Source organism: Phytophthora cinnamomi (assembly GCF_018691715.1).
Source record: "Phytophthora cinnamomi strain GKB4 chromosome Unknown Contig42, whole genome shotgun sequence".
In the NCBI taxonomy this organism is placed as follows: Eukaryota; Oomycota; class Peronosporomycetes; order Peronosporales; family Peronosporaceae; genus Phytophthora; species Phytophthora cinnamomi.
This window is the reverse complement of record NW_027150975.1, coordinates 32,083-52,048: the sequence shown is the minus strand read 5'-3', so window position 1 is coordinate 52,048 and position 19,966 is coordinate 32,083. Positions and strand designations below refer to the sequence as shown.

At 53.6% G+C, this 19,966-nt stretch overlaps 2 protein-coding genes across 2 annotated transcripts; both read left to right on the top strand.

Annotated features, from left to right (window-relative positions):
- Positions 1 to 719: 719 nt before the first annotated feature.
- On the top strand, positions 720 to 1,046 carry IUM83_14145 (Extracellular dioxygenase; the record flags this gene model as incomplete). The annotated part of the gene is made up of 1 exon (XM_067938870.1): positions 720 to 1,046. One exon carries the CDS (start codon positions 720 to 722, stop codon positions 1,044 to 1,046), a length of 327 nt encoding a protein of 108 aa, XP_067791131.1.
- A 2,153-nt stretch (positions 1,047 to 3,199) lies between these two features.
- On the top strand, positions 3,200 to 4,222 carry IUM83_14144 (Pectinesterase; the record flags this gene model as incomplete). Its single annotated transcript, XM_067938869.1, has 1 exon — positions 3,200 to 4,222. The coding sequence occupies one exon, from the start codon at positions 3,200 to 3,202 to the stop codon at positions 4,220 to 4,222; it is 1,023 nt and encodes a 340-aa protein (XP_067791130.1).
- Positions 4,223 to 19,966: the final 15,744 nt, after the last annotated feature.

The window sequence follows — 19,966 nt, the reverse complement described above, 5'->3', positions numbered from 1 at the left end:
TCAGACAGGTGGGGGCAGTCAGCGCGTGCAACATGCGTTGCAGGCGTGTTGGAGCTCTCCATGGGCACCTCCGTGCTCATGTGGTCCTCGGCTCCGTGTTCGTACACCGCGTACGAACGTCAAGCAGTCGGTCGTTGGACGGACTACAAAGTGCTACCAGGTGTAGTGGGTCTAACTTGACTCACTACTTTAGCTTACACGTTGCGCAACGTGTATGAGGAAGCGTAAGTACTTAGTAATTACTTCGGTTAATTATATTTGAATACACAAATATAAGTTAACTTAGACAAGACTCCAAGTAGCTAGTTTAAGGTAAAATGAGAACTGTATTGCTTGTAAATTGATCTTCCTCTAAAATCTGCTAAAAACTGTTTATCATCTATGAAAGGGTTGACAGCGGCTGGCTGTCAGAGCCCCGCTAATATGCATGACTCTGATTGGTAGAAAGATGCTGCTTTCTACCAATAGGATCTTTGGGTATGTGTGGACCACTCACTGTGGTGGTCCACTTCAATGTATCCATCGGTGTGTCTTACACCAATGTGAGGAAGTATCCAAAACGTTTAACAGATAACCTATCTGTTAAATTCACAAGTGGCTTGCAGCCACTTGTACGTGTAACCCCGTTACATGCTGGCTACACATTCGCGTGCCAGCCAGCGGATATCGCCTGGAATAAGCCCCTAAAAGATGCTATGCGAAAAAATTGGGTTGGAAATATGCTACAGCAGCTTCGAAGTTCAACTGCAACCATCCCGTTCAAGCTGAAGCCACCCTCGCGGCAGCAGTTAATCAGTTGGACTAAATCAGCGTGGGACTCGCTGTCGGCCCAGATTGTTTTGAGCGGCTTTGAGAAGGCAATGATCATTCCTAAACAGGTTAGAAGTGCTCATCTTACCAACCAGAATGCGTTCGACGCCGAGCCAGATTGGGCCCTGCTCGATCGGCTGCTAGATGAGGTTCCCGTGATTCGCCACTTCGTAGACCCGAATCGAGACATCGATACGCTGGTGCTGGAGGAAGACAATGTAGACAACGAGGCTTAATACATGTATATGCATACCGGTAGGAATCTGCACTCTACTTTCAACATCGTTTTGCTTGACATTCATGGTACATAAATTCGTCGGTACTTGTACATCTCGTGTACCATTTACAACAGTACAACTTCAATATTCTGGGGTCTGAAGTAGGAGATCTCATATACGGTATGCAATTTTATCTTCTGCGTTCGGCGCATACAAGTTCGAATATCCAGTCGAGTGGTCGCCATACAAATTGCTGTTACTTCTGTGAGCAATCCAAAATTTGTAGGCGTATGGCGCAGAAAAATAGTACCGTAAAGCTCGCAATTTTGACTGTATTTCAGAACTTTTGATTAGACCAGGATCTAACCTGATGTTGTTGTTGATGAGCACCATATGATACCGGTATTCATAATACATGTACAGTCGAGGGCGTGAATAAGGAACGGGTGTCATCCTATAACCTTAAAAACCTAATATTATGCAATTCTAGAGGTAAGAGCTTGAAGCACTGACATTGGCCATCGCCATTGGCCAGCTGGGCCTGCTGGTTTTGAATCGGGAAATTCGAATTTGACACGAACAAGATGGAGCGGCAAGCACGGAGAATGCGCCTCACCAAGCAGCAACAGCTCGACCTCTGTGCAATGCGCACCCGCGAGCCAACGTGGAGCCTCGCGACGCTAGGAGAATGGGCTCGGGAGAAGTTTGTACTGGACAAGGCGCCGGGCAAATCGTCCGTCAAGAGGATCCTGGACAACGAGAGCTCGCTCAAGCGCATTGCGGTCGACTTTCGCTGCCGCAAGGAGGTGTCGCGGGCGTCTATGGTGGCCCTGGACTCCTGCCTCGTCGAGATGGTGCTGTACGCTGAGCAGGAGCATGTGCCCATATCTGGGCGGATGCTGATGATCCTAGGCCGCCTCTACGCGGAAGCCCTCCGTGGTGCAGCAACGCATGGAATGCGCTGGACGCCGACACCATCAAATCTTGTTGGCGCCACGCCGGATTATACGTGGACCGGACACAGATTATTGACATAATTAACTAAATCAAGTATTTTGTCCCATCAATGGCAATTTATGCCCTCTAATTGGCTCATACCACTTGAAAGTTGTTATATATCAGGCGTTCCTTACTCACGCCCTCGTCTGTACACACATCGCATACTGTATGTTAGCGATCTACTAATATGTACAGGAATCCTTTGTCTGCTAGTATTCACCATCGGTTGCGGTGCTGGCCCTTCGCCTTGCAAGTTGTAAGTTACTAGTACCAGTACAGCGTTTTCAAATACATCTTGAAAGAGGATAGACATGCAATGACACGAAGACGCCGCCCTCATACCCAAGTACCTAAACTGTTTTAGGCGCAGTCTTATATCTCGCTGTATGTGGGATGGACCAATCAGAGCTCTTTGTTGCGGGTCGAAGAGGGACGCACAAGGGACGACAGTGTCGTCACGACACCCCTTCTTGGCCCGCTGGGACGTTGTGTGCCACCGGACGGCGCCGGGGGCGCGGGATACACAAAATACGCAACGACGAACCACACAACGCGATAGAAAAATGCCTTGCTTACGCGATGCGTCGAATGCCAGGCATCGAGCCGCCAGTCAGGTACCTCTGTGTCAGCTGCAGGGCGTTATCACAGGCGATCCAGCCAAGCGTGAGGAGCAATGGGGCGAGCGAGGCCTCCAGCCGCACGAACGCAGAGGCTGGCATTCGATAAGACGCATCAAGTTGGCTTTCCGCAACGCCAGCAGCAGCTAACCCACCGATAAGGCCTCTTCCTCTTCTTCAGCCCGGCGACCGACAGCCAGTGGCTGTATCATCTTTTGCACCCGGACCGAGGCCGCATCCAATCCCGCTCTTCAAGAGCCTCGTGAGGGGAGACGTAAGACCAGCCCTTATTAAGTTGTACAGGTGGCCTCTAGTGGCGAGAAGCTGCACGCTACCAACTTCAGCAGGCTCTCTGCAGCGCAATGTCTGCACACCAAGACAACTAGACGAACGGAACAGCAATGCGCGCCTCGGTAAAACCGATACATACTACAGTTAGGCTCGATGTTTACTGTCGCGATAGAATGAGGGACTGTAGACCGGTCATTTTTGGTTTTCCTCCTCGCCACTCACACCAGCTCAATTCCATTTCGACAATTACGACCAAGATACGACATGCGAGCGTTCGCACTATTAATACCAGTACTTTTGCTGGTGGTGAGTGTTCTCGCTGCAGTCGAAGCCTCGTGTAGTGGGCCCAACGCACGCACTCAGCCTCCAAGTGGTGCTATCGTCGTCGATGCCTCGGGGTCTTACAAGGGAAGTGTCAAGACGGTATCGCAGGGCGCGGCAAAACTGAGCAGCACGACGGCTCAGCAGACCCTCTTCATTTTCCCGGGAACCTACCGCGAGCAAGTACTCATCCCGGCGCTAAACGGCCCGCTGGTGGTGCAGGGCTACACGTGCAACACCATGTCATACTCCGCCAACCAAGTTACAATTACCCGCGCGATGGCGCAGAAGGATCTCCCTGCCAACGTCCAGAGTCCGAACGACGTTATTAGCACGCTGCGCCTCAAGTCATACAGCGGTGTGAAACTTTACAACATCAACGTCGCCAACACTGCGGGCAACGTCGGCCCGGCAGTGGCTACTTACGTCGACGGTGCAGACTACGGGTTCTATGCTTGTAAGTTTTCGGGATACCAGGATACATTATGTGCCAACAAGGGCCGAGAGCTTTACGCCCGGTCGTACATTGGTGGTGCTGTTGACTTTATCTTCGGTCTTGAGGCCAAGGCGTGGTTCGAGTCGTGCGATATCGAGTCACTTGGACCAGGCTCCATCACTGCCAACGGCAACACGGGAGGTTCCAACCCGTCGGAGTACGTGTTCAACAAGGCGCGCGTGTACGGATCTGGCCGTCAGACTGCGTACCTAGGCCGCCCGTGGCGTCCTTATGCGCGCGTCGTCTTTCAGAACAGCCAGCTTGGCAACGTTATCAACCCGAAAGGCTGGGAAAAGTGGGGCAACAGCACCAGCAACGTGTTCCTGCGGGAGTACAACAACGGCGGCCGTGGTGCAGCGACTGGTGAGCGAGTGAATTTCAGCGGAAGTCTGCCTGCTCCAGTGTCTATCGAGAGCATCCTTGGTTCGAGCTACAAGTCGGAGTGGTGGGTTGACACCAACTTCTTGTGAGGGCATGAAGAACCTCCAAGTTTGCAGGCCGTACTGCAATCTTGCCGTGTCAGTGATTACAAGTCAAATAGATGTTCGGTTCTGAGGCCTTTACACAGCTTGTTCGACGGCGGTCGATATCCAGGACACAAATACAGAACCGTTGCCCTCGTTTTTCGGCTGTCGTGTTATCGGATCGATTAGTATCCCGACGACGCGATATCGGCTTTTGTTTTAAGAAGAAGCAGGCGTCCGGTGATTCGGCAGCGTATCCTGGGGCTCAACATAGCCATCCTTACATGAAATGTGAGGTCGTATGTTGCTATAACCAGTAATTTAAGTACGGTCGCCGGATACCTTCCGATCCTTCCGCTTTTTGCTGCAACAATATGCAGTTGCTGCTACTCGATGCTCATTTTCTAGTACTGACTAAACAGGCCATGAGCGAGCTCATGTATCGTGCCTTTCTGCCAATTTGCGCCAAGTTGCTAAAGTTCTAAATGTGGCTCTGGGACATTTCTTGGTACAATTGACGATGTTCCAACAGTGTCGACTTAGTTCAGATTCTAAAGTTCTCGATTTACTATGTAGGAACGCATGACGATTTCGATAATTGCACTGGCGTTAAATGTCTGCCTTCTCCGTCGTGAACTTCTCCACCGACCAGTTCCCAACCGCCTGTGCTTGGGCTCCAACCCGGAGTTCGTTGTGTGAACGGATGGAGTCCGATCATCAAACTCGTCCGAGATTTGATTTGCCTATCCTCTGGCCTCCGTTGGTCCAACGTCGAGTACATACAGTGCGCGTCAAAACTATAGGACCACCCCTGTGCACCCTCATAACTCAATCAATTTTTATCATTTTGAGGTGGGAGTTCGACAGTAGTTGTGAAAGACGCTGAGAAAGACCTAGTGTCAACGTGCGAGCACCCGAAAGTATATGACTCATACACGTACACTAGCATCTGGGATCTCGCTGTGACAGTCAGCATTGTAAATCTATAGCAGTGGAGCTTGTACGGAAGGTCGCCAACGTAGATCGGTTAATATTGATTTGCCATGAACGATATTGGGATTCAGGACAGGTGGTCCGGCACCCCGTAGTGCATTTGTGTTGTAGGATCGACCTCGTGCACAAACAACTAACTGTTGCCCACTCTTGTATACGAGCCACCCGTTAAAGTGCAAAAACGCGAGTGTTAGCGCATAGCAGGTCTTTCTCAGCGTCTTTCACAACTACTGTCGAACTCCCACCTCAAAATGATAAAAATTGATTGAGTTATGAGGGTGCACAGGGGTGGTCCTATAGTTTTGACGCGCACTGTATACAAAAGAGTCATCAGAGCTTACCACCTACGAGAGGCAGGATGCCGGATTTGGCGAAACATCAATGATCGCGTAAATGGAGGAAAGCAGCACAACATCAGTCCTTCGAGCACATGACTCGAACAGATGGCAGGTGGAACAGTGATCGCGTGATACCTCGCCACACATTTCTAAACTCCGCAAAAAGGAACCTGGAAGGTGCATGTCTTCCTGAATCCGTAAAAAATATCACCCAGATCCACAACGCGCATCCTGCTCTCTCGAAGACACGGCGACGGCAGGCAAGCGTAACAGCGGCACGAGGAAGCGCCCAGGACTTCCCCGGTCAAGTCCCAAGGTCCAAGTCGTCGAAAGACTGCAGCAGGGGCGAGCTGCCATTCCCACAGCTGCCGATGACAGCGACACATCCCTCAGTGATAAAGAGTGCCAGCGACCCGACAGTACTACTACTACCGTATAGTGCGGTATTCACTACTAGTAGTAGTTTGCTGGACTCAACACGCTACTATAGTACTCCAAGAGTACTACTGGAGAGTTTACCAACCACGACTCCCATCCTGCAATTCTAGATTGACTGTTCTCGTTTCGTCGCTCGGGGAAGATCACCATTTCTGAAACCTTGCCATAACCCGACAAACGTAGTATGGGCTGCGCTGTGAGTGGTTGCCAGGAGGGCGACGAGCTCAAACGTGGTCCGTGTATATTCCTAGATCAAACACCACATATGCGCTGTCGGTGTGTTTGAAGGTTCAAATTCGGCACTCAGCGAGAGGTACGATGCGTATATTATTCAGGTGGTCTATTCCGACGTTGAATACCCCCCCCCCAGCAGCATCCTTCTCAGGCAAAACCTCGACCCCCCTTCACGATTAAGCGCGCCGTCTAGCAGTATCTGGACTCCGACTTCGTACCTTCACCAGATCCCGCTGAGGAATTGTACTGAAGTAGTTTCGCGATGAAGGTGAGAATCGACTCCCCTAGTATGAGTATGACCGCTTCGTCGAGTCCTGGGTAGTACCGGTACTACTATAACTCACTTTTTACCGCTACTACTAATCAGTGCCCGGACAGCACTTTTGGGTGCTGAGCTTGAGCTCATTTGACATTAGTAGTCCTATTAGTACCGTCGATGCCTCACTACTAATATATATACCATTCTACTATTGCCCGAATTTATAGTAGTAGTATTATGACTACTAGCCGACATTCCCACTACTACCGAACCCTGGCGTCGACAGACTGATATAGTCTCATACGTATGGGTATGAGAACATTAGTAGTAATAATAGCACTGCTATCCATGTTTGTATTGACTACTATTCAATTAGGCCCTGGTTTCTCCGTCTGTCGGAATAAAATAAACGATTCTGATTGGCTGGTTGTTTATCCCCAGACAAGCCATTAATTCCCACCTCCAAGGGGGTGGGAATTGATTGAGGATTTTATTCCGAGATAGGCATCAATTGGAAGAGGCAGATAATCGCGTGGTTGCCATGGAAGACAAAGGCGACTACGCTGCAGCGCTTGTGGCACGTACTCGGGGGGCACGGGAGGAGATCGCATCGTCTCATCCGGAGCTTCTTCGCGGGCGGAATCTCCTCCATCGCCAGCGGCATTCACAGTAGCGGGCTGCGCAGGGGGTGGGAGACCAGCAGGCGGTGCGCCGCATCCGGCGCGGGCAACTACAGCATCTCCATGACACTTGTTTGCATGCCGATACAGTGGATATTTCCAATTGAGAGGCGTCCTCCCTCGAGGCCAGAAAACGATTTTGACAGGGTATGTGTAGCAGCAACACAATCCCCAGCTCCAGCAATCTGGGGACAGCGTTGGGGGATTGCAATTTCGTTTATTCCGAGACCCAGACCCAGACGGAGAGACCAGGGCCTTAGCACTACTAGTGGCTCCAACCCGGAACTATAGTAATAGTACTAGTAGTGATAATATGCCTACTAACGATACGATTCGAGACTACCACGAGTAGTATTCGCCGTTTCACTGCCAGAATCGATGCAGCGTTGAATCGAATCGAGCGACGTTGTACTCTCAAGAGGTTTTGGCTCGCCCTTGAGACGTGAAAAATAATATTTGGAGCAATTAATAGCCCATTGCGCGTCCGAAATTAGGCCGGGAATAACCCATTCCCGAAATTAACTCGGCGAGTCTTCCAAACAGGCGGGCACAAGATCTCGCCATATATCTTTCTGGATCCGGAAGAACTGTTTTGCATACTCCCACCCATATACAAGTTTGTGCGTAGTGAGTTACGTCTCTGGGTAGTACATTTGGCCCATGCACTTGTGAACTTCGAACTTCGGCTGCTCGCCGCCGCGCGAGCCTCCGCGGACCCGCAGGCGAGGCAACAACGGCAAGCGGGGAACGAGCACAGGCCTGGCAGGGTAGCGTCCGCAGTGGTACGATGCTTGCAGCATCGTCGAGCACGCCCCATGCTCGACCCATGTCCAACGTAATTAGTTTGGATCAAAATTTTGTTCCAAAAGTTTAATAATCGTAGCAAGTGAAAAATCAGCGGTAATCACGCCCACACTGGAACTCGAGCTGATAGCTTCACTTGCGACCAAAACAAAATATAGAGGTTCCATGCTACAATACTATTTTGGAAATTACTACTATTAATAATCCCTGGTTCCGACCTCAAATGTTTCCTGCTATACAGTACTAGTTTTTATAATAGCAGGTCGCCAAAGAGTCCTCCTACAAGACCCTGTTGTACTCCTGCGTTCCGCGAATGTCGTGTAAATGGGCGCCATTCGTCTTGGCCTTTCGCAAGTACCATGAAACCTGTGATTATGCCCCACAGGCACTGCATTAGTATCTAGGATGGGGTACTATTACAGGTGGGGTACTATTACAGGTGGGGTACTATTACAGGTGGGGTACTATTAAAGGAATAAGGCACCACAATAGCCAAGTTGATTTAGGAAGAGTCCTAAAACCCGCTTGTGCTTGCTTAGAGATCAGCCTCTCCGATGATGTCGATGAACGCGTCGCCATCTAAGCAGTGCGAATTAGTGTTAGAAACAGCAACGATACGGTTCAAATCGTGCACAGAATCGTGCAGCAAATGCTACATGCTAAAATATGCGATGACGTGAAAAAGACAAGTACATTGAAATCAGCTCGATGGACGCAACATTTACCTACTCTGTTGGTTCGGGTGAACGCACATGTTTTGGTAGGCGCCGCTGATCTTCTTCCGTGTAGGCGTTGCCGAGCGTGCCGTCATCGACCTCGGCGTTCTCGTCTACTGCTGTCCACACAGGCATTCGCACCCTAATGTGTGTGGTGTCGAGAAATGCAGCCGAGACAGGGTGCGCAGAAGACTCGAGGCGCCGGCGCCGACTGGCAAGTCACAACCCATCGCCAGTCATTGGACCAAACTCCCCGATCGCTGATTGGCCTAAATAGGCCGGTGACGATGACTCGTCGACGGTCCCAAGTCAAGAGCGGGCGGTTGCAGCTCGCTAAGTACGCTGCGAACCTACTGGCAAGATCCGAACTTATGAGTCATCGGCGCCTGTCCCGAGTCGTCGGTGGCGTTTCAGCGGCCGTTTGAGTCGTCGGTAACGCCGCCACGTCGCAGAGAAAGCGCCGAAGAGTCGTGAGTTACAACTGGCGGTCCAAAAACGGACGCGTTTATACTTGATATTTGTATTGATCGATAGGAAACTTAAGAGAAGACAAGATAAGCCTTCGGGCAACAATAACAGAACAGCTTTTCCTCCCAACCACGCAAGGGCGACACCGGTGCCTGCAGTGAACGACCTGCAGCTCAAGGTAAACCTGGTAGGTAGGATTATGACTGTCGGTGGGCACATCTACTAGTGTAGCGTGTGTTCATCCCTGGCAGGGCCAAGAGTTAGTGGCCGGTGTATTGGTAGCGACGAGTGTCGCCAGGAACTGGAGGAGCGAGAGCGCACTCCATTTATTTCTTCCCACCGGAGTTTAGCTCCGGCACCCTCGTATCACGCCGTAAAAGGCCGGGACCCTTCCTTCTGAGGGCCTGCGACGTATATTTTGTGTGTGAAAGCGTGCTAGCCTTTGCTCGTGGCTAGTGACGCTGAGTCTTCCGTCGGTCGACTAGCGGAAGCTCGGTACACAGGGGAAACATCAACCCGGTGCAAGGGAAAGTTCCTGGGCCTTCAGGTTCTAACCCTAACAAGCCCATTGAGTCTTCAGTGACTCGGTGGGTGTTGTTGGTGGGGAAAGTGTGCCATATATAATTTAGCGCGTGTTCCTACACGACAACTGGTGCCGCGACCCGGGATTGGTGTGACCTTCTGTGTTTCGTGCTACTGCAGGTCGATCGACTTTACGAGCAACCAAGAAGAAGAAGAACAAGAACAAGAAAAAGAAGAAAAAAGACGAAGAAAGAAGAAAATGGCGAAAGGATCACGTTCAGCGGTACCAGCAACTCCGATGAAGACTGGCGGAACGCGTGGCGACGACTCGACTGCGGCCCTGATCACGCCGCACATCAACCCGATTGCTGAGCGGACCGTCAGCTTCGACGACTCGATGACTGGATCCGACGCCAAGGACGAAGAAATGGATGAAGACTACGACGATTACCTGGAGGAGAAGGCGCCTGCGCCAGCGGTGGTGACACCCGAGACTCCGGAAGATGCAGTGCTGTCTGCGGGACGCAGTGCGGGCATGCGTTCGTTGTCGCGAAACCTCGCGGTTGAGCTTGACGATGACACGCGTTCCGTGACGCGCAACCTCGCGGATGAACTGGATGATGTGGATGGCCCAGGGCCAGCGTATGACGACTTGGAAGACTTTGAAGACGCCGCCGACGACTCGAGGTCACCGGTCCTGACGACTCAAGTGACCGAGCAAACCTCCGGTAACCGGCCGCCACTCAACGGTGACACGCCGGCAGCCAACAAAGTTCTCGGTCGACTTTACGAAGAGATGAAGAAGAGCGACTGGGGCGAGTTATTCGAGCCGACGATGACTCGCCAAGCTGTTTGGGCCGACTTGTACCACGAGTTGGCTCGCCCCGTGAGCTTCGTGACCATTGAACAAGTGGCGAAAGACACGGAGCGGTTCCTGAAAGCATTGGGGCTTTGGCCTCTGGAGCACCCTTCGCCGTCGACTCTGGAGTGCTGGGTGCCGGCCGAAGCGGGCGCAGAGCTCTGGAAATGGAAGAAGCGACTCCGCACAGCCTTCGGCGTGAACTCGTTCACTCTGGACGACTCGCGGAAGACTCGTGCGGCTCGAGAAGTGGTCGACCCGGCTAGCGTACCGCTGCCGACGACTCCGAAGAGGGCAATCCGCGAAAACCCCAGCCGAAAACCCACCGGAGGGGTGTTTAGCGCGTCAGGGGAGCGATCCCCGTACTTTCAAGACTCCCACATGGTGACTCCACCACCTACGGGTTACTCAGACCGCGCTGGACGCACCACCGATGACTCAAAATCGGCCAGAGGCACGAAAAACAGCTCAGGACGGAGCACGATCCGCCGCAGCGGGCCCACCGACGACTCGTCGGACGAATAAGCGGACTTTACCGGCGATGGAGGAGCGCAGATGGGCGAATACCTGCGCCAAATCCGTGAGGTGACCGAATCCGAGTTGCTTAACGCGACTCCGAGGATCGAGGTGGCAACGCATCGCCCACTGGGGCAGATCGAGGCGTTCTCGGGCACCAGGAACAAGAGCGAGAACTCGATGCAATGGCTTCGCGCCTTTGTCTACGAGATGAAAGGAACACGAGCATCGCCCAATGAATGGTAGATGCCTTTCGAGCTGAGTCTTCGGGACGGCGCTCTACATTGGTACCGACAACTGCCCAAGAAGACCAAGCGAACGTGGAGCCTCTTAAGCGAAGCTTTCATCAAGTACTATTGCTCCCAGTTCAGCCAGTCAGCGGAGACTCGCTACTACTCAGCCAAGCGCGAAGACAAGGAACATGTTTGCGACTACCTAAACCGGCTCAATGGCTATGCCAGGAACGCCGGGATTCGGTTTGAGAGCAACGGCCGCAAAGCACGCGACCACGTCAAGCGCTTCCTCGATACTTGCGGCGACCGAGGACTCGAACGGCGCCTGTGCCATCTGTGTATCGCGGATATCCATGAGTTGGAGGAAATGATCCAAGCGATATTGAAGATTGACGAGCGCATTCGTCCCGCTAGTCGTCGCTGTCTCACTCCCGAGCTCGTGATGCCTCTCGACAACGTGACGACAGGTGTCGCGACGACTCGCGCCGCCACGAACGCTCGGGAGACACTCGCCGACGTGATGGCCGCCGCCGCGACGACTCGCGAGATGCCTACAACCGTCGTGACCGACGCGAACGAGGTTATGAGCGCCGTCGCTACGACTCACGCAACATGCCTCGGGTGAGCCTAGCTGAAGCATCTGTCGCCGACATCGTCGCCGAACTTCATGGACGGGACACGCGGGACACGCGGAGCGAGCTGCAGCAACAACGCCACAGATATGATGGTGACAGCAACAGCGAAGATGGAAGTGATCACGGCAGCGACGACTCACAACGTTGCGGCGAAGACTGGGGTGCTAACTATTCGTCAGACGGAAGCGACCACTACCTTGCGGCAGCCAATGACAACGAACGACGAATTGCCGCTGAAGGCACGTACGCCCGGTCCGCCAACCGACAACCCTGGGGTGACACAGCGGGGCGCAGCCAAGGCCGGGACAATCGGTTCCAGAACCGCGGTCACCGCGACGAGAAACCTCGCCAGTATGAGGCCTGCGGGGGCCTCTATCACTCGGCGCACTTCTGCCGACGTCGGTGCAAGCTGTGCAAACAAATACACGACGCCGGGAAATGTGAAGTATTCCAAGAAATCACCAAGATCATCAAGTCCAAGGTGGACAAGAAAGACCTCACACCCGAGCTCCAAGAACTCCTGTTTTCGGATCATTTAAACTAGGCAGCCCGCCAACTACGACTGGGTTGGTCCCAATCGGGCTGCCACAGTTAGTCGAGCCCGCAATCGAAGCCGAGTGCATCTTTGCATTTGTGGGCGAGTGCGAATGGACGAAGACTGAACAAGACAACGACATGAAAACGACGGAATTGGAAAAGGAGAGAGGCGATTGCCTCGGTGGAGGTGTATGGTGTGAAGAAGACGATAACGAAGAGGTGGGAGATACCGCCGACGACTGGCTGACAAGCGCAATACAAGAAGACTCGCGCCGACGACTCGTTCCAGAAGTGCGACTCTTAGCTGGAGAACGGATGAGATGGTGGTCGGCGCAGAAATTTGACAAGCGCGTAAGGATGCGGACACTCGTGAACGGAGCCGTGAACGACTCGCGCACGAGGATATTGCTGGACACTGGGGCAAACGTCAGTGCCATATCGGAGAATTGCCAAGCGACTGAAACTCCGCGAAGTAGTGGGGCATGGACGTTGCATGGATGTACAAGGAATCACCAAGGGCAAGATGATGACGACTCGCCGAGCGAAGGTGAAAGTCACCCTTGGATGGGAGCGCGTTTATGTTTTTGAAGTCTGGATGATGGATCACTGCGCCGGGGTAGAAGTGGTGCTTCGCACCGACTTTATGATCCCGGCCGGTATCCGACTGGACCTCCTAAACGCGACGGCCAAGCTTCCCGACGAAGTAATGATCCCGCTGATCAAGACTCAAAATATAATGGACGAGGCCGAAGGAAGCCACGTCACGTACGGTCCGACGGAACCAATGCAAATACCAGGCCACGAATGGGACGAGTTCAAACTACAGCGGCGACAACCCGAGCCGACGACTCACGTGCCTTGGATTCGCCGAACTAAGACGTTCATCCCGACTGTCACCAGGTTCTACAAGGGACGTCCGGTCAGGATTCGACTTACCAACGCCACGGATAGGCTGGCGAGTTGTCCGGTGCACTTCCCGGTGATAGTCTGGGTTCCGATCGGGTCGCTGCCGAAGACTGAAGGCTACGTGCGGCTAGATTCCGCAAAGTACAAAGAATGGCAGGTACTCGCATACGCTGCCGCACGGGACAAGACACTACTCAAGTGGGAGGCTGAACTCTACCAACAATGGTTGGCCAAGCAGCCTCCAGCGGTGGAACGAGTGAGTTACCCGACGCCTAAGGGTATCTTGCAGCGACCTGACGAAGACTCGGCCGAGGAACCACCCGTTAACAGTGAACGTGACAGTGCCGACGACTCGGGGGTGACGGATGACTCAGAATGGATAGCGGAAGAACATCACCGACGACTCGACGCTACTGCCGGCGACTCGACGGGGGTGACGACAACTGACGATGAAACCATGACTCCAGAAGCAGCTGGATCAGGACTGGAGACTGCTGAGTCGACGGTGCGTCGCGACGAAGACCGGGGACTCGAGTGCAGTCCGAAGAGGCATCCACCGATGACTCAGACTGCACCCAGCTGAGAAGCCGGAGACATCTCAACGACTCTCGACCAGACGCTCATAGCAGTAATGCGCGTACTGGCCACGGAAGGTACCACCGACAGAAGCGACGAGACGACTGAGCACCCGGCGGCGGACATCGAACTGGAGGACTACGCGCATGAATTAGCGTTCCTCCCCGATTTATCGGAACCGGCGCCGACAACACTCGACTACTCGGCGGTGAACGTCAAGAATCCCGAGTTGTCGGCAGACCAACAAGGGAGCCTAATCGAAGTACTCCGACGCCATGAAAGTATCATGATTGCAAGCGGGAACGCACTCCCACCGCCAGCATATGGCGTTGTCTGCGACATAGATGTTCAGGGGCACGCGCCGATCAAACAGCGGGCCCGACGGATTCCATTCAAGCATCTCAAGAAATTGTACGAACTACTCAAAGGACTGCTCAAGGCAGGGCTCATCGCGTTCTCGGACAGCCCGTGGGCCTCGCCAATCGTCATTGTCTTCAAGAAGAATGGCCAAGACATCCGCGTCTGCATCGACTACAAGATGGTCAACGCGGTAACGGCGATCCTGGAGTACGCCATGCCACTCGTCGACGACTTGCTCACGGATCTGGAGACATACCTGTGGTTCTGCTCGCTCGACGCGGCTAGCGGATTCTGGGCCATCCTTGTAACGGGGTTACACGTACAAGTGGCTGCAAGCCACTTGTGAATTTAACAGATAAGGTTATCTGTTAAAAGTTTTGGATACTTCCTCACCTTGGTGTAAGACACACCAATGGATACATTGAAGTGGGCCACCACAATTAGTGGTCCACACATACCCAAAAGATCCTATTGGTAGAAAGCAGCATCTTTCTACCAATCAGAGACATGCATATTAGCGGGGCTCTGACAGCCAGCCGCTGCCAACCCTTTCATAGATGATAAACAGTTTTTAGCAAATTTTAGAGGAAGATCAATTTACAAACAATACAGTTTTCATTTTACCTAATCTAAGTCACTTGGAATCCTATCTTACTTAACTTATATTTGTGTATTCAAATATAACTAACCTAAGTAATTACTAAGTACTTACGCTTCCTCATACACGTTGCGCAACGTGTAAGCTAAAGTAGTGAGTCAAGTTAGACCCACTACACCTGGTAGCACTTTGTAGTCCGTCCAACGACCGACTGCTTGACGTTCATACGCGGTGTACGAACGCGGAGCCGAGAACCACATGAGCACGGAGGTGCCCATGGAGAGCTCCAACACGCCTGCAACGCATGTTGCACGCGCTGACTGCCCCCACCTGTCTGACCCAGAGTGTGACGCCCTCCAACGACTGTCAACAGTCATTGGAGAAGCAGCGATAGCTACAATGCTGCGTACGCTATCGCCGACGGAGCAACATGGTGTTGCTCTGGGGTTCATCATGAAGGAGCAGCGTGACGCTGCTTCCTCAGTGACGGCGTCGTCAGGGACGACACCGCGTGCTCAACCATTAAAGTTGAGCGTAAGTAATTACGTGGGAAGAGAGGGCGAGCCTCTCCTCCGATGGCTTGTCGAGCTCGACACAGCCATAGCGGCTCGACGCATCGTCGACCCGCTGTCGAAGGTCGCGTTCGCCATGTCCTGCCTTGGCGGACGCCCAAGGAGTTGGGCGTATGGACGCCGACTCTCCGATCCTACGTGCTTCAGCACGTACGAAGTGTTTAAAGAGGAGCTCAAACAAGCGTTTGAGCCCCCGCAAAACGAGTTCCGGTCGAGGGCGGAGTTCCTCGACCTTCAGCAGGGTAAGCATGACGTCCATGCTTACGCGCAGCGCGCACGATATTTGGTATCAAATATCGTGACTAACCCGATTGACGAGGCGACCAAGGTCGTCACGTTCATGAAAGGACTTAGAGATGTGCCCGTGAAGACCTATCTCTTCCGAGAGTACCCGAGTACTCTCGAAGCTGCGATTACTCTTGCCATGCAAGAAGAGTTTAGCCTGCGACAGGCTAAACTGCATGTGAACGTGCCGAGGCTGCAACCGCGCCCGGTAGCGAGGCCGGGAGGTCCGGAACCAATGGACCTCTCGAACGCAACAACTGCTGGTTACCAGCAGCAGGGAGGCAACGTGCGATGCTTCCATTGCGGAAGGATCGGTCACTTTGCACGGGAGTGCACAGCTCCCATGCCCCCTGGAGGTGGCCGTCGTGGCGATGCTAGGCATCGCCGCGGACCAACAAAAAACGCGAACATCCAGTAGGCGCGGGGTGCCCTACTGGTAATGCAGTCGCGCGTGCCGACATCGGGCACGCGACACTGAGGACTGCAGCCCCCAGTGAGACCAGCTCTCACTGCAAGAAACAAGATGACAGGCCGAACCTAGTCATCTTGAAGGTTTACTCGAAGAGAGCGAGTGACTCTCTTCGAGCTTTGGTAGATTCAGGCGCGTCGAACATTTTGTTCGACTACGAAGCCTGCCGAGACTTGACTTCGAGGAGGTAGATACACCTCGAAGTCTTCTGGAGGTACGACTGGCAACAGGTGCCATCGTGAAGACCGAGAAGCGCGTCGTGAACGTGCGCTTCTCGTACAAACAACGAGTGTTTGTCGAACACTTTATCGTCCTGGACCTGGACGATAAGTTCGACGTGGTAATGGGCATGATCTGGTGATAGACTGGAAGAAGCGCACGCTCGTGCGCTTCGGCCGCGACAGCGGAACAGAGAGCGATGGCCCTGTTACCGCAGCGCACGCACCAACAGGTGCGCGTGGCTCACCAGTCGAGACAGTGCTTAACGCTGCTGTCCCGGAGTGCCCAAGGAGTGCGCGAGGGCGCGCACAAGTGAAACCCGCGTCGGCAATGCTGCCGACGTCGGAAGAAAAAGATGTGTTGGTTCCGGGAACCAACACCCACGTTCAAGCGTGTAAGGGACAGTCCCTGACCCGAAGAGGTCAGGTCGACAACGACGCGTCGGCTCCGGGAGCCGACGCACCCTCGGTCATGAGGGGCTCCGCCAATGAATGGCGTCGAGGCGACGAAGGCGTGTCAACTCCGGGAGTTGACGCTGCAAACAGTGCGGACGGTTGCAAACGTACCGCACTGACGCAATTTGCATGCTGTCGTGCAGCCGGGCTGCACGACGAAGTGCCATGCGATCAAGCCGGGCTTGATATCGCGCGCCCCCAGACAGGATCTGCCGGCGAAAGGACACAATACCGTGCAGCCGGGCTGCACGAGAACGCTGCGCAATTCTCGGTCCGGGACCGAGACGCAACAAGAGCAGTCTGCTGGGCAGACTGAGGCGGTGACGCCGAATGTCAAGACGCTAAGCGTCTTGACGCGCACCGATACTGAATTCCAGTATGAGGAAATGGAACTCGCTAATCCTCCGACGACGGCGTCGGAGTTGACTTCGCTTCCAACCGTGAGCTGGAAGCGCTTCACGCGCGACTTGCACGATGGACGCATCGAGCAGGTCTGCGTTCTTTCGAACAGCGAAAGAACGGAGAGCGAGAGCGAAGAGCTGAGACAGCTCTTCATGGGAAGTACCACTGAGAGTAAAGACACTCTCAGTGCGAAGACGAAGCGAGAGCGCTTCGAGGAACAAGGTTGGGACTCGCTGAAGTTGAGCCCCTATTACAAATTGTTGAGGGAGTACAAAGACGTACTCCTGGAAGAGATTCCTGCGGAGCTTCCGCCGGATAAGGGCATTCAGCACAAGATTGATCTCGTGCCGGGCACGAAGTACTGTGTCACGCGGCAGTGGCCACTGCCGCGAGAACAAGTAAACGCGATCGACGACTTCTTTGAAAGTCGTCGCAAAGCAGGACAAGTGCGGGAATCAAAGTCCCCGCACAGTGCTCCGACGTTCTGTGTCAAAAAGCCGCAAGGCGGATGGCGCATCGTTCATGCGTATAACAAGCGGAACGATGCGACGGTACCGGTGCAGACGCCGATACCGCGAAAAGATGTTATCATCGATTCGATGGCCGGGAGCACCGTTTACAGTGCTCTCGACTTGCGAGATGGATTTTATCAAATCCTAATGCGTGAGAGCGATATCCCTCTCACGGCAGTGAGCACGCCAAGCGGCATGCTCTGGGAATGGCTAGTAATGCCACAGGGGCTTAAGAACGCCCCTGCGACTTTCAACAGGTGCGTGACGCACTTGTTGCGCTCGGTGCGCGACTTCGCACCGAGCTACTTCGATGATGTATTCATCCACAGCCGGGCTGTGGACGGGAAGACCGACGTAGAGATGCACAGGGTGCATCTCCGGAAGCTACTTGAACTTATGCGAAAGCATAAGCTCTACGCGAACCTGAAGAAGTGTATCTTCGGGGCGAGCGAGATACCCGTCCTCGGGTGTCTCGTAGGGAAGAATGGTGTTCGCCCTGACCCAGAAAAGGTCAGAGTGATCAATGAATGACCAACGCCTTCAAGTATCAAGGAACTGAGGCAGTTCCTTGGCTTGGCCACGTACTTGTGCAAGTACGTGGAGGATTATGCGGGCAAGATCCGCCCGCTGCCACAGCTTCTTAAGACAGAAGCTGTGTGGAATTGGATACCCGATTGCCAAAAGGCATTCGATGCAGTCAAGCGGGGCTTGACTGAGGCGCCGATCTTGGCAGTAGCTGACCAAGATCGTCCATTTCACGTAGTGTGTGACGCATCCGATTTCGCGATCGGATGCGCGTTGATGCAGCACGATCGCGAGGGCCGTGATCGTGTCATCTACTACCAATCGCGTCAGCTGAAGCCAGCTGAGCGCAACTACCCGGTGCATGACAAGGAACTCCTTGCCGTGAAGTACGCACTCGCAAAGTTCCGAGTGTACTTGCTTGGTAGTAGACCATTTGTGGTCTACACCGACCATGCTTCACTGCGTACCGCAGTGAAGTCGCCACACATATCACAAAGAATGGCGAGATGGCTCTCATTCTTTGCGGAGTATAACTTCCGGGTCGAATACAAACCCGGAAGATTGAATGTAGTGGCCGACGCGTTATCACGTCGGCCGGACTACGCGGAAGCTGCTGACGTCAATGCCATTGACGTCATGCGATCAAGCAAACCCACATCGTCCCTGTTGGATGATGTGAAGGCCGCGAACGCGCACGACGCGGACGCGAAACGCTTGCTGGCCTATGGCACAGCGCCTTCTGACAAGTCCCGTCAGAAGCTGCCCAAGCACCTTCGAGCGCGTGCACACCGCTTTCGTGTGCACGACGGACTACTGCTTTACAATGCAGTCGACGACAACGCGGATCGCGTTGTCGTGCCAAATGACCATGACCTGCGACTCAGGATCATGTACGAGTATCATGATGCCCCGACTGCGGGACATCTCGGACGTGAGAAGACTTACGTCCTTCTCACGCGCGACTTCTACTGGCACCACCAGTATAAGTGGGTGCGCAAGTACATCCGTGCTTGCGAGGTATGCCAACGCGTAAAGCCTGCGCCATTCGCGCTGGCTCCACTGCAATCACTACCGACTCCGTCGGAGTGTTGGAAGTCCATGTCTTTGGACTTCATCTTTGGTCTTCCCCCGGATAGCGGAGGGAACACCGGTGTTGTGGTCTTTGTAGACCGTTTCAGCAAGATGGTACATCTTGCTGCGGTGCCGGCAGAAGTGACCGCGAAGCAGACGGCCCGTCTGCTCGTTGACATGGTGTTCAAACATCATTGCATGCCGACCGACATCGTGTCGGACAGAGACCCGCGCTTCACAGCGCACCTGTGGCAAGAAGTGTTTACACTTCATGGGAGCCAGCTTTCCATGTCGACTGCGGACCATCCGCAGACGGACGGTCAACCGAGCGCGTGAATCGCGTGCTCGTCGATATGTTGAAGAGCTACGCTCACTCGTTCCAAGACTGGAGCGAGTGCTTATCGATGGCAGAGTTTGCCATCAATAACTCAGTGCATGCCTCGACCGGGCATACACCGTTCTACGTGAATGCTATGCGGCATCCACGTCTACCGAGTTTACTCGGAGTGATGGCTCCCACTTTAAGTGGGGGAGGATCTACGACTGCAATACAGCAGCCGCAGAAAAC